We start from the raw sequence: 15,586 nt of genomic DNA on the forward strand, positions 1-15,586 counted from the left end.
AGGAAAGGCTTTAACATGAGAGCAGCAGTCACCTGACTGGGGGGGTTTAACTCACGCCAAAGGAGGAGAACAGAAAAGGTGGTGTCTGGTTAGGAGGGCAGGGTCGAGAGGTCATCCTGGCCGTTACTGTCAGAGACCACTCAGGTGTTTCCCGTAGTTCCGATCGTCACATCGTTCTTTCCTGTCTGACTCTCTCTGTGTGTGTGTGTGCGTGTGCGTGTGCGTGTGTGCGTGCGTGTGTGTGTGTGTGCGTGTGCGTGTGTGTGTGTTCTCAGGGTGTCTGCTGATGATATGTTTAGATAAAGAAGGAGTGTAGCTACAGCATCTACCCTAACGTGAAGCAGGGCGGTCCTAGCCCATGTGTCTGTGTCCGTGGCCATGTTTTCTCTGGGTCACCCTGCCTGGCCTGTCAGCCCCCGGGCCGGTCTGGGTTTCCCACCACCTTGGCTGTGCCTCTGCAAGGTAAATATTTACAGAGATAAATCCGCTTCTCACTGAGGCCCTGGAGCCGATCCTGAGAGGGTACTTAACCCCTGTCCCCTGGGGCTAGTGTTCATCTCGCATGGCGAGATGTGACCCGACTTCACACAGACTCCCTCCCTGCCTGCCTCCACATACACAGGCCTTGCTGGCCTGTTTTACAGGTCCAGACATTCAGCTCCCAGGCAAATAACAGGGTTGGGATCGTGCCACTGAAACACCCTCCCTGCGCTGGGCAGCTGCTTTAACAAGCACCCTGGTACAGTTTGACATGTAGCAGGACACCGTCTGAAAGTGCTAAGGGGACCAGAGGACTGAGGTGTCTAGGTGAATGGTCTGATAGCACACACACACACACACACACACACACACACACACACACACACACACACACACACACACACACACACACACACACACACACACACACACACACACACACACACACACACACACACACACACACACACACACACACACACACACACACACACACACACACACACACACACACACACACACACACACACACACCTTGCTTCCTCTCTGTCTTTACAGCCATCAGTATTTACAGTCAGGAGTCAGTTTAACAGAAAAAAAGCAGATATTTACTGTGGAGTTTCATTGAGTGTAAAGGCCAGGTTTGTGGTACCCACAAAGCACCTCTTCCTTCCTTCCTGTAAAATGTTATGCCACACAGCTACTGCTGAGCATGGATCCAAAGGGGCTTTTATACACTTCTAATCCTTAAGATTAGGGGGGTCCAACTAAACTAACATATGGAATTGTTTTAAGATGGTCATACCAATGCTCATTTAGCTATTTGATTTGGAATTGTAGGACCACTTTAGGTATAACAAAATAGTATGAACAAATTATTTGATGAAACATTGAATTTGGCCTTACTGCTATTAGCCCATAGAAACACATTGATTAACAGATTCATAAATGGAAAAACACAGTTGAAAAATGTATCAAAAGGAAGTTTGTTTGAAAGTGTCTGTCCTATATCTGAGAGATATAAGAAATCAGGAAATTATTATTTTATTTTTGGCACTGAACAGTATCCATATATACAGTTCCAGTCAAAAGTTTGGACACGTACTCATTCAAGGTTTTTCTTAATTTTTACTATTTTCTTCATTGTAGAATAATATTGAAGACATCAAAACTATGAAATAACACATATGGAATCATGTAGTAACCAAAAAAGTGTTTTGGTTACTACATGAATCTCAAATATTTTATATTTGAGATTCTTCAAAGTAGCCACCCTTTGCCTTGATGACAGCTTTGCACACTCTTGGCATGTGTGGTTCCCACTGTGAAGCTGCTTTTCCTTCACTCTGCGGTCCAACTCATCCCAAATCATCTCAATTGGTTTGAGGTCGGGAAACTGTGGGGGCCAGGTCATCTGATGCAGCACTCCATCACTCTCCTTCTTGGTAAATTGCCCTTACACCGTGTTGGGTCATTGTCCTGTTGAAAAACAAATTATAGTCCCTGCTGTGGTAGCCATGCAGGTTAAGTGTGCCTTGAATTCTAAATAAATCACTGACAATGTCAACAGCAAAGCACCCCCACACCATAACACCTCCTCCTCCATGCTTTACGGTGGGAAATACACATGCAGAGATCATCCGTTCACCCACACCGCGTCTCACAAAGACGCAGCGGTAATAACCAAAAATCTCCAATTTGGACTCCAGACCAAAGGACAAATTTCCACCGGTCTAATGTCCATTGCTCATGTTTCTTGGCCCAAGCAAGTCTCTTCTTATTATTGGTGTCCTTTTCAGTAGGTCCTATGATTGAGTGTAGTCTGGCCCAGGGGTGTGAAGGTGAACGGAAAGGCTGGAGCAACGAACCGCCCTTGCTGTCTCTGCCTGGCCGGTTTCCCCTCTCTCCACTGGGATTCTCTGCCTCTACCCCTATTACAGGACCGGAGTCACTGGCTTACTGGTTTTCTTCCATGCCGTCCCTGGGGGGGGTATATCCTACCTGTTTGGCCCTGTCCGGGGTTTCATCGGATGGTGCCACAGTGTCTCCTGACCCCTCCTGTCTCAGCCTCCAGTATTTATGCTGCAGTAGTTTATGTGTCGGGGGGCTAGGGTCAGTCTGTCACATCTGGAGTGGTATCAAATCACATCAAATACGTGGTTTCCATGTGGTTAATACCATTCCAATGACTCCATTCCAGCCATTATTATGAAGCCGTCCTCCTTTCAGCAGCCTCCACTGACGCACACTAACCCACACAACCCAGCACACAGAGCTGCCAACTAATTTGCCTCTGCCGTAGAATACATGTTGGCCTCTGAAAATTTCTTTTCTAAATTTTGCTCTGCAGTACAATAACATTGAGCAACAGCTGAGCACAGGCAGTGTGATATACCCTTTTCAATACAGTAACAACCCAGTAAGCATTTACTGACGGCAACGTCCTTAGGACGTCTTTTTTTGGTCCTATCCGGACTGACCGTCTTTTTGTTTGTATATATATATTTTTTGTGCAGTCCGGGCCTCCAGTATTTATGCTGCAGTAGTTTATGTGTCGGGGGGCTAGGGTCAGTCTGTCACATCTGGAGTATTTCTCTTGTCTTTTCCGGTGTCCTGTGTGAATTTAAATATGCTCTCTCTAATTCTCTCTTTTTCTCTTTCTTTCTTTCTCTTTCTCGGAGGACCTGAGCCCTAGGACCATGCCTCAGGACTACCTGGCTTGATGACTCCTTGCTGTCCCCAGTCCACCTGGCCGTGCTGCTGCTCCAGTTCCAACTGTTCTGCCTGCGGCTATGGAACCCTGACCTGTTCACCGGACGTGCTACCTGTCCCAGACCTGCTGTCCCAGACCTGCTGGAACCCTGACCTGTTCACCGGATGTGCTACCTGTCCCAGACCTGCTGTTTTCAACTCTCTAGAGACAGCAGGAGCGGTATAGATACTCTCAAAGATCGGCTATGAAAAAGGCAACTGACACTTACTCTTCTGTTACTGACTTGTTGCACCCTCGACAACTACTATGATTATTATTATTTTATGAACATTTGAACATCTTGGCCATGTGCTGTTATAATCTCCACCCGGCACAGCCAGAAGAAGACTGGCCACCCCTCATAGCCTGGTTCCTCTCTAGGTTTCTTCCTAGGTTTTGGCCTTTCTAGGGAGTTTTTCCTAGCCACCGTGCTTCTACACCTGCATTGCTTGCTGTTTGGGGTTTTTGGCTGGGTTTCTGTACAGCACTTTGAGATATCAGCTGATGTAAGAAGGGCTATATAAATAAATTTGATTTGATTTGACTTTAGTAGTGGTTTCTTTGCAGCAATTCGACCATGAAGGCCTGATTCACAGTCTCCTCTGAACAGCTGATGTTGAGATGTGTCTGTTACTTGAACTCTGTGAAGCATTTATTTGGGCTGCAATTTCTGAGGCTGGTAACTCTAATGAACTTATCCTCTGCAGCAGAGGTAACTCTGGGTCTTCCATTCCTGTGGCGAACCTCACGAGAGCCAGTTTCATCATAGCGCTTGATGGTTTTTGAGACTGCACTTGAAGAAACTTTCAAAGTTCTTGAAATGTTCTGTATTGACCGACCTTCATGTCTTAAAGTAATGATGGACTGTCATTTCCCTTTGCTTATTTAAACTCTGTTCTTGCCATAATATGGACTTGGTATTTTACCAAATAGGGCTATCTTCTGTTTACCCCCCCCCCCCTTGTCACAACACAAATGATTGGCTCAAACACATTTAGAAGGAAAGAAGTTCCACAAATGTACTTTTAACAAGGCACACCTGTTAATTGAAATGCATTCCAGGTGACTACCTCATGAAGCTGGTTGAGAGAATGCCAAGAGTGTGCAAAGCTGTCATCAAGGAAAAGGGTGGCTATTTTGAAGATTCTCAAATATAACATATATTCTGATTTGTTTAACACTTTTTTGGTTACTACATGATTCCATATATGTTATTTCATAGTTTTGATGTCTTCACTATTATTCTACAATGTAGAAAATAGTAAAAAATAGAAAGAAAAACCCTTGAATGAGTAGGTGTGTCCAAACCTTTGACTGCTACTGTTCGGACGCTACAGACAGAGGTTTGCAGATAGGTGGTACCGACTTCAGATGAGTCCCGTTCAGACGCTACAGACAGAGGTTTGCAGATAGGTGGTACCGACTTCAGATGAGTCCCGTTCAGACGCTACAGACAGAGGTTTGCAGATAGGTGGTACCGACTTCAGATGAGTCCCGTTCAGACGCTACAGACAGAGGTTTGCAGATAGGTGGTACCGAATTCAGATGAGTCCCGTTCAGGTACATTTGTGAGAAGACCAATTTTCAGGTTGTCTCCTGGTCTAACAAACACTCCTATAGCTTGGCCACCATCCACCGCAGATGCGGAAGGCCGCCATTGGTGGATGTGGTGGATTGAGACGCAGCCCATGCAAAGCAAAACAGATCTCTCTAGCTTAAACAGACGGATTTTGATGGCGGTTGTTTTATTATGCTAATTCGATTTCCACAGGGGCGCGGAGGTTGGGTTAACAGTTTTGACAAGGGAAAAGTCCATAAATAACATGTATCCCTTGTTATTCCAGAAATATAGAAGTCAATGGAGCAAATTACAACTGTTGCCGGGAGGGAAGTAAAGCATATGTGCAACATTAAATGGGTTCCTTCCACCAAAAGCCTCAATCTCTGCAACCACATATAGTAGTTCCACAGTTTATTCCCGAGACTTTCAAGGAAAAAAAAACAGAAGCCTTTTTAAAAATGGCTACTTTTCACAGTAGCAATTACGCAAGCCACTGTTCCTGTGGAGAGGCGGTGATGGAACACTGGGCTAATAGGCCGCGGCATTCCCAAAAGAACAGGGGCTTCCTAAAGAGAGAGAGAGAGAGAATGGGTCAGCCTCTCCAAACTCCCATGAAGACTTAAAAGAGAATTTCACTGTTGTCTGTCTGTGTCATCAGTGGGCGAACCTCTCTCTCTCCCTCCCTCCCTCTTCCACTGAAGTTTATCTTTCTTCCTGTCTTTCATCAGGGAGGTTATTAAACCCTCTGCGGAGCTTACTGATGTCTAATTACACCAACAGTCAACAAAGGAGAGACTGGAGGAGGAGACCCTGAGATGAAAACACACAGCTGGACAGCGCCATGTTATTAGAATTCTTTAAGCAATAATGTTAACTTGGTCAGTCTTTTAGCGAGTGGCTAATGACTGGCCTGGGTAATGACAGGTCTAAAGCCAGGAGCGGCTAGCCTGCAGTGATTCTCCTCTTGGATTGTCGTTAAAGGGCCAAGCCCGGCTTCCATTATGCCCCAAACCCCAAATGACCTTTAAAGGTATCGTATTGTTCTTCTTCTGTCTCCTTTCCAGTACAGTACAAACTTTTCCCCTCTCAAAGCAAGGCAGTGTGTACAGTATGTTCTGCTTGTGTTATTCTAGGGCAACTAATGCCAAGAGGACGCAGTTAACTGCCAAAATAAAGGAATCACCAACATAAAGTGTGTTAATAGGGCGTTGGGCCACCACGAGCCAGAACAGCTTCAATGGACCTTGGCATAGATTCTACAAGTGTCTGGAACTCTACTGGAGGGATGTGACACCATTATTCCACGAGAATTTCCATAATTTGGTGTTTTGTCGACGGTGATGGAAAACACTGTCTCATGCGCCCGCTCAAGAACCTCCCATAAGGGTTAAATTGGGTTGAGATCTGGTGACACACACACACACACACACACACACACACACACACACACACACACACACACACACACACACACACACACACACACACACACACACACACACACACACACACACACACACACACACACACACACACACACACACACACACACACACACACACACACACACACACACACACACACACACACACACCCTATGCTCCTTTGAGACCCCTCTTTCACTACTGTCCCTGGTTCGAATCCATGCTGTATCACATCCGGCCGTGATTGCGAGTCCCATAGGGCAACGCACAGTTGACCCAGCGTCGTCTGGGTTTGGCCGGGGTAGACCTTCATTGTAAATAAGAATTTGTTCTTAACTGACATGCCTAGTTAAATAAAGGTTAAATAAAAACATTTTAAAAAATTCTAAGTCACTGAGATCTCTTCTTCTAGCCACGGTAACCATAATAATGGGCAACTGTGCGTTTTATACATGAGAGTAAATGTATCCCTCATTTACTAAAGTGTTTCCTTTATTTTGGCAGTTACCTGTATAACATGAAACCATGGTTATGTTCCAATATCCATACTTGCATACCACTTAGAATGAAGCAATGTATTGTGGGTATGTGGTATGCTAGTGTAAGCCTCTGACTTGTCTGTGGGCGTGTTGTATTCTGAAGCATACTATATTCTGGTGGCTATGCTACATTGATTTATTGATGTGAATTGTAAACTGTAAAGAAGGGACAATGTTGGTCCCAACAGATGCTAAACAATGAAGCACTGTCCCTATTTGTTTTTCTCTCAGAGCAGCACAGAGGAAGAATGCTTCAACCATCCATTCATCCATCCATTCATTCATCCTTCCTCTCTTCCTCAGAGCCTGTGAAGTGAGTGAGTGATGGGGTATTGGAACCATATGCCTCATAAGTCCTCCTCATCATAACCACGGCGATAGACGCTGCTGCTGTCGCAAGGGCCTCGCAACTTCCTGCGCAGGATCTAAATATTTACACTCTAGACATCCCAAGTGGCGAGGCAGAGAGGGATTGATGTTTTGGGTTACATAAAGTCCAATCCTTTAGGACACATTGGTTCAACAGATTGTCATCATAAGCTGGAGCACCAGCAGACTGGTCTGGGCCTGGGAGGCAGTTCAGTTCTGTTCTATTCTGCTCTGCTCTATTCTGTTCTATTCTTCTCTATTCTGTTCTGTCTGTTCCATTCTGTTCTATTCTGCTCTGTTCTGTTCTATTCTATTCTATTCTATTCTATTCTATTCTGTTCTGTTCTGTTCTGTTCTGCTCTGCTCTGTTCTGTTCTGTTCTGCTCTGTTCATTCTGCTCTGTTTTATTCTGCTCTGTTTTATTCTGCTCTTTTCTGTTCTGTCTGTTCCATTCTGTTCTATTCTGCTCTGTTCTGTTCTATTCTATTCTATTCTGCTCTGCTCTATTCTGTTCTATTCTTCTCTATTCTGTTCTGTCTGTTCCATTCTGTTCTATTCTGCTCTGTTCTGTTCTATTCTATTCTATTCTATTCTATTCTGTTCTGTTCTGTTCTGTTCTGCTCTGCTCTGTTCTGTTCTGCTCTGCTCTGTTCATTCTGCTCTGTTTTATTCTGCTCTGTTTTATTCTGCTCTGTTCTGTTCTGTCTGTTCCATTCTGTTCTATTCTGCTCTGTTCTGTTCTATTCTATTCTATTCTATTCTATTCTATTCTGTTCTGTTCTGTTCTGCTCTGCTCTGTTCTGTTCTGCTCTGCTCTGTTCATTCTGCTCTGTTTTATTCTGCTCTGTTTTATTCTGCTCTGCTCTGTTCTATTCTGCTCTGTTCTATTCTGCTCTGCTCTATTCTGCTTTATTCTGTTCTGTTCTGCTCTGTTCATTCTGCTCTGTTTTATTCTGCTCTGTTCTGTTCTATTCTGTTCTGTTCTATTCTGCTCTGTTTTATTCTGCTCTGTTCTGTTCTATTCTGTTCTGTTCTATTCTGCTCTGTTTTATTCTGCTCTGTTTTATTCTGCTCTGTTTTATTCTGCTCTGTTTTATTCTGCTCTGTTCTGTTCTATTCTGTTCTGTTCTATTCTGCTCTGTTTTATTCTGCTCTGTTTTATTATTCTCTGTTCTGTTCTATTCTGTTCTGTTCTGCTCTGCTCTGTTCATTCTGCTCTGTTTTATTATTCTCTGTTCTGTTCTATTCTGTTCTGTTCTGCTCTGCTCTGTTCATTCTGCTCTGTTTTATTCTGCTCTGTTCTATTCTTCTCTGTTCTGTTCTATTCTGCTCTGTTCTATTCTGTTCTGCTCTATTCTGCTTTATTCTGTTCTGTTCTGCTCTGTTCATTCTGCTCTGTTTTATTCTGCTCTGTTCTATTCTTCTCTGTTCTGTTCTATTCTGCTCTGTTCTATTCTGCTCTGTTCTATTCTGTTCTGCTCTATTCTGCTTTATTCTGTTCTGTTCTGCTCTGTTCTGTTCTGCTTTATTATATTCTGCTCTATTCTGTTCTATTCTGTTCTGCTCTATTCTGTTCTATTCTGCTCTGTTCTGTTCTATTCTGCTCTGTTCTATTCTGTTCTGCTCTATTCTGTTCTGTTCTATTCTGCTCTGTTCTATTCTGTTCTGCTCTATTCTGTTCTGTTCTATTCTGCTCTGTTCTATTCTGTTCTGCTCTATTCTGTTCTGTTCTATTCTGCTCTGTTCTGTTCTGCTCTGTTCTGTTCTGATCTTTTCTAAAGGTCTTTATCTAATGGACACTGCACAACTGAGAAGAGCATGGTTATAATGTACTAGAACTCGAATCCTACTCCTTACAGGCTACAATAAGAATGGATGGTTTGTGTGATGAACTGAACTCTGTATGTACATACATATGTACAGAGATGGAACCACAAACTCATAACTTCAGGTTCCCAGGGAAACAGTGATTGCTGCTGAGAGGACTAACCTGGTTAAATAAAGCTGAACTAACTTCCCACACTCCACAGTATGTTGTGTTGGGGGAAAGGAAGAAACTGTAGAGCTCCTGATTGGCATCATCCAACAACATCTCTAGCCTTTAGATGGTATCGCCTTCAAAACAGATGACGTGAAAACGAGGAGGTGAGGGAAATCACTTGAGCTGCTATTGTAACGTCAACGGTTAAGAAGCTAAGTAGCTGACCCCGTGGCCCTGGCCATGAAGGCTTAATGTTAGCCCGGTCCTCATCCATCAAATTAGGGCTGGGATCCGGCAGATATTAGCCACAAAGCCCTCTGAAACCGCAGCTCTTCCTGCTGTAAAATCACTGGGATCCTCCCTCACAAGGACAGCTTTATGTTCGGCAAAGGCTAACATTATGCTAACGTTATGAAACGGCCAGGGGTGAAGACAGAATTGGTAGCTGGATTAGAGCCTAATTGAATTGACCTGTTCATAACATCAGCCGCTAAGTACGGAGGGGGAAGTGGGGCTGAGGGAAGGTACTGTAAAGTGTACTCTCGAATGATGAGGTCATGCATCTAGGGATAGTTTCTCTCGCTCTCCGTCTCTCTTTTTTTCTCATTTGGAGAGCTGCCACTGATGTCCCCGTCAATGACAGCACACCTCACCACATTACACTGAAACCCGGGGCAGCGAGAGCTTCCCTGCTCGGCTTGGAGGTGTTTGGATATTGTAATGGGCTCTGCGTGATGTTGTGACGCTGTGCTCTGTGTGACGTTGTGATGTTGTGGGCTGGATGTTGTCTGGTGTGATATTGTGATGTTGTGGGTGTGATTTTGTGATGTTATGGGGCAGTTGTACGGTGCGGTTGGGTTTGATTGATGTTCTTACGGTAATAAATATGAACACATCCGAAACTTTCCAATACTGAATTGAGCAAAAATTCACACACCGGTACACCCTTTTCACACTACGGAGCTGTGATGAACTGGCCTGGTTGGGTGGGTGTTGAACAGACTATGGACACACCTGCTGGGCTGGGGCCCCTAGAGCCTCCTTCCTGGGGCTGCGTAGGGCGGTTGCGGTTCTTGTTGCGGTTCTTGTTGGTGGAGCGGGCGGTGCGGATGTGCACCTCGCTGACTTTAAAGAAGGCCACCATGAAGGGTTGCTTCTCCAGCCCTCCGTCACGCCCCACTAGTCCCGCCTCCTTGGAGCTGATGCTCCGCCCTGTTCCACAGAAGAGAGGAGCCGTCAATCACTTGGACATACTGAATGTGCTACAGTTTACTAAACATAACCTACAAGGGAGAGTATCATACACCTTGCACATATATTCTTGTGAAACATTTCTGCATTTGTCCTTTGATGGATGTTTAGTGTTCATTACGTATCAAATAGTTGACTTGCAAACATATCAACCTTTCCATTTCAGCATTGTGACAAGCCTAAAAAAGCCCCACTGTTCAGTATCGACTATTGTTTTCATTTCAAGATGAAAATTCTAAATTTAGTTAGCATGTTTCCAAAGTTAACTGTCAGCATGTTTGCAAAGTTAGCTGTTAGCAAAATATTTCTAATGTTAGCTGTTAGCATGGTGCTCACCGCTGCTGGTCTCCACTCTGATCTGGAGGCCCAGGTTGTAGTGAGGACTCATCACCCACAAGTTACTGGTGGCCAGGATGTCAAACTCCAGCCAGCCCTCCTCGGCTGCCCACAGCCTGCGAGACTCCAGCAAGAACAGGTCCGCCTCCCTGGATGCACAGTCACAACAAGCAGCCATGACTGAGGGCCAGCAGCTTTCCCATCTTTACAGAAGTATACATTAAACACTGGTACTCTACCATAACAGATACTGTAGTATATGTCAGTATGACTTTCATGTTTTCTTACAGCCTACATTCAGGGATTTTGGCACTGTACACTATGAAGATGATCCCTCTCTAATCCCTATACTGTATGGACCTACACTGAGTGGACAAAACATTAACACCTGTTTTATTTCATGACAGACTGACCAGTTGAATCCAGGTGAAACATATTGATGTCACTTGTTAAATCCACTTCAATCAGTGTAGATTAAGGGGAGGAGACTGGTTAAAACATTATTTTTAAGCCTTGAGACAATTGGTTGCGTATGTGTGCCATTCAGTGTGTGAATGGTCAAGACAAAATATTTAAGTGCCTTTGAATCAGGCATGGTATTAGGTGCCAAGTGCACCAGTTTGTGTCAAGAACTGCAACGCTGCTGGGTTCGTAACATCACACCACCACCACTCCCCTCCTCGACCTTACCCTACCCTCCCCTCCCTATAACTGTAGCTAGGTCTCAGGTGGAAAAGACAACCACAACCCGAGTCAGTGAGTGAGTGAGTGAGTGTGTGTGTGAGAGAGAGAGAGAGCAAGAAGAGAGAGAGGTTTGTCCCGTCCCCATTACTGTAATGACACAGCATGAGTCCGCTGGCCCCTCCCCGGGCCGCAGATCAAAGCCCACAATCACCCAGGTGTTCCGGGAATGCCCCTGCAGTCATGCATCGGCAGCCCCTCGTTATTTCTCGTTAATGAGCGCGTTTCTGAGGGCTTCCATATGAGGCCGTTCCCAGTGCCGCCCCCCCAGGCCGTTCCTAGTGCCCCCCTCAGGTAGTTCACACGTTGGGCGCAGCTTGGGTTCTGTGGGCCGGTGCTGAGTCATTCTGAATCGAGGCAGACATTTTAACACCCGTGTACCAGCAGGGGGTCCATCCGAGAGCCGTATGGGGGGCCGTGGCACTAAAGCCCTACTGTAAAGCCTCTAATTGACTACTTAAATGAATTGGAATAACGTCATAGGTCATACGTCAACGTTTTGTGTTTTTTTTGTTCCAATAAATCTCCTTTGCTGGGCCTGTCAAACGAATGTAGTTAAAAATGCAGCATATCTGGCTATTGTTTCGATGGCTTGTCCTGTTCTGACATACATTTAGCTTGAGACTGGTGACAAGACTTGGAAACAAAAGAATGGCCTCACAGTTCTCAAGAACACCATGTTGATTGGGTGCTTTTGAGACATGATATGGAACTACACTACAAGTAAAACATTTTGGACACACCTACTCATTCAAGGGTTTTTCTTTATTTTTACTATTTTCTACATTGTAGCATAATAGTGAAGACATCAAAACTATGAAATAACACATGGAATCACATAGTAACCAAAAAGGTATTAAACAAATCAAAATATATTTTATATTTGAGATTCTTCAAAGTAGCCACCCGATGCCTTGATGACAGCTTTGCACACTCTTGGCATTCTCTCAACCAGCTTCACCTGAAATGCTTTTCCAACAGTCTTGAAGGAGTTCCCACATATGCTGAGCACTTGTTGGCTGCTTTTCCTTCACTCTGCGGTTCAATTCATCCCAAACCATCTCAATTGGGTTGAGATCAGGTGGTCATGGAGGCCAGGTCATCTGCTGCAGCACTCCATTACTCTCCTTCTTGGTCAAATAGCCCTTGCACAGCCTGGAGGTGTGTTGGGTCATTGTCCTGTTGAAAATCAAATGATAGTCCCACTAAGCGCAAACCAGATGGGATGGCATATCGCTGCCGAATGCTGTGGTAGCCATGCTGGTTAAGTGTGCCTTGAATTCAAAATAAATCACAGACAGTCTCACGAGCAAAGCACCCCCACACCATCACCACTCCTCCTCCATGCTTCACAGTGGAAACCACACATGTGGAGATCATCCCTTCACCTACTCTGCATCTCACAAAGACAAGGCAGTTGGAACCAAAATCTCAAATTTGGTCTCATCAGACCAAAGGACAGATTTCCACCGGTCTGACGTACATTACTCGTGTTTCTTGGGGCAGAATGACAGATTTGTACCTTGTCAGCTCAGGGATTCAATCCAGCAACCTTTCAGTTACTGGCCCAATCCTTGAACCAAATCAAATCAAATTGTATTGGTCACATACACATGGTTAGCAGATGTTAATGTGAGTGTAGCGAAATGCTTGTGCTTCTAGTTCTGACAATGCAGTAATATCTAACAAGTAATCTAGCAATTCCCCAACAACTACCTAATACACAAAAATCTAAAAGGGGTGAATGAGAATATGTACATATAAATATATGGATGAGCGATGGCCGAGCGGCATATGCAAGGTTCAATATATAACCACTAGGCTACCTGCCTAGTCGTTATATAGTTATGTTATTTGGTAAGGAAACAAACACATAGTGCCAAAGAAACCACCTCAATCAAGTAAATACTGCAGCATAAAATGCAACAGCTAATTCTGCAGCCTATTACTATAGCCGAGGGTCATAACAGAAGCCGGTAAACTGTAAACAAGGAGAACCCAGAGGTTGTAGACTCCCTGCTGACTTTGGATTTCAGAAGCAAGTTTTATATGACTTCAAGAACAACTGCCTATCTTGTAGCTTTTATGAAACTTCAGAAGATGTATTTTGGCAATGATATACAGTTGCACCTCTGTTCAGCCCTGCTTGCAAGCTTTCCCTACCCTGTGTACTTATTAAAGATTGGGAGCTATAATCAAAGCAATTACAACTTCCAAGACTTGAACCACTTACAAATGAATCTGTTTGTCAGCAAATGTGTTTTGCAAGCTGCACAAGTATTTAGGATTTGCAAGCACAAAGCACAAAGCGATGTTCTCGGATAGCCCACAAACCAAGCTATAATTTGCCTAAAGGTAAACATCCTCCTACGATAATACAGTAATTGGATATATATGGCCCCTTTAATCTCCAAATATCTCGCAAAATAAAAGTCTTTGCCTGCGGGCAGCAGAGCACAAACCGCCTATTGTGAAGAGAATGTGGCAGACAAGATCCTCATGATATAGACATAGAAACGCTTTCACGAAAACAAGAATCCAGCAAAAAACTCTAAAAATAGCAATTGTCTTTATGATTTTAATTGAATCGAGGTCTTACAGACTTGTAAATGACCAGAAACATATACAGCAAACGTAAGAATACAAATGCACCATTTGTATTATTATGACATGAAGAAAACAGATGCCCATCTTACAAAGGCCTGGGCCAAAAAGCATTTGGGACATATTATGAGACTCTTAGTGTCACGTCCTGACCAGTAAAGGGGTTATTTGTTATTGTAGTTTGGTCAGGACGTGGCAGGGGGTGTTTGTTTTATGTGGTTCGGGGTTTGTTGGGATATGTATTTATGTAAGAGGGGTGTTTGTTTTATGTGTTCCGGGGTTTTTGGGTATTGTTCTATGTTTTGTATTTCTATGGTTTTTCTATGTTGTGTATTTCTTTGTTGGCCTGGTATGGCTCTCAATCAGGAACAGCTGTACATCGTTGTTGCTGATTGGGAGTCATACATACTTTTTTCACCTGTCTTTTGTGGGAAGTTGTTTTTGCATTGCTGTGTGTAGCCTGCAATACTGTGCGTCCGTTCGTTTTCTTGTTTTGTTATTTAAGTGTTCAATAAAAGTTAAAATGAGCACTCAACCCGCTGCGCCTTGGTCTACTACATACGACGACCGTTACACTTAGTGACTTTTCCTTAAAAAGTGCATCGATGAACTCAATGCAGAATCTTACATCGTCTCCTACTGTTTTCAAAATATCAATACCATCCAGCTATTTTATTGTCTGTTGTATCCGAGTGGGATGTCTCTCCCAGCAGCAACAATGTAAATGCTTACCGTGTTTTGGTGCTGCTCTTTTTGGGACTCTAAAGTCAGGCTATTTTGGTAAGGCAATGTGGTCATGCCTCATTCTAGAGAAAATACATGGCAGAAAACCAGAGCTACGCTACCGTGTAATCAATGTCTGGAGAAGTACGTGTAGCTAAGACTTTCCTCTGCACACAGTACACATTATCCCTCATCTCGATAAGCTCAGGACTGACTAGGAGGACGGAGTAGCAGTATACAATATCCCTCATCTCGACAAGCTCAGGACTGACTAGGAGGACGGAGTAGCAGTATACATTATCCCTCATCTCGACAAGCTCAGGACTGACTAGGAGAACGGAGTAGCAGGAGATTGGGATGGTCTGACATCACATCTCAGGGTTCACTTAGTCTTGTCAGGTATTGTATCGTCTAATAGTTCCTCCATATCATCCCAGTGTTAGATCACTGGGAGAAGCTGAACCATATCATCCCAGTATTAGACAGATCACTAAGGAAGAAGCTGAACCATATCATCCCAGTATTAGACAGATCACTGGGAGAAGCTGAACCATATCATCCCAGTATTAGACAGATCACTGGAAGAAGCTGAACCATATCATCCCAGTGTTAGATCACTAAGAGAAGCTGAACCATATCATCCCAGTATTAGACAGATCACTAAGAGAAGCTGAACCATATCATCCCAGTATTAGACAGATCACTGGAAGAGGCTGAACCATATCATCCCAGTGTTAGACAGATCACTAAGGAGAAGCTGAACCATATCATCCCAGTGTTAGACAGATCACTAAGAGAAGCTGAACCATATCATCCCAGTGTTAG

General features: G+C 44.1%; 1 protein-coding gene across 1 annotated transcript in view; it reads right to left on the reverse strand.

Moving 5' to 3' along the window:
* LOC106579629 (bone morphogenetic protein 7) overlaps nt 1–15,586 on the reverse strand; it is a 53,439-nt gene that overhangs the window by 4,781 nt on the left and 33,072 nt on the right. Inside the window, exons 3-4 of the mRNA XM_014159727.2 lie at nt 10,694–10,842; nt 10,121–10,318 (exon numbers count right to left, since the gene is read on the reverse strand). Of these exons, the coding sequence (XP_014015202.2) occupies nt 10,121–10,318; nt 10,694–10,842 (347 nt within the window). The remainder of the gene's footprint in view (nt 1–10,120; nt 10,319–10,693; nt 10,843–15,586) is intronic.

This window comes from Salmo salar, chromosome ssa19 (genome assembly GCF_905237065.1).
Source record: "Salmo salar chromosome ssa19, Ssal_v3.1, whole genome shotgun sequence".
NCBI lineage: Eukaryota > Metazoa > Chordata > Actinopteri > Salmoniformes > Salmonidae > Salmo > Salmo salar.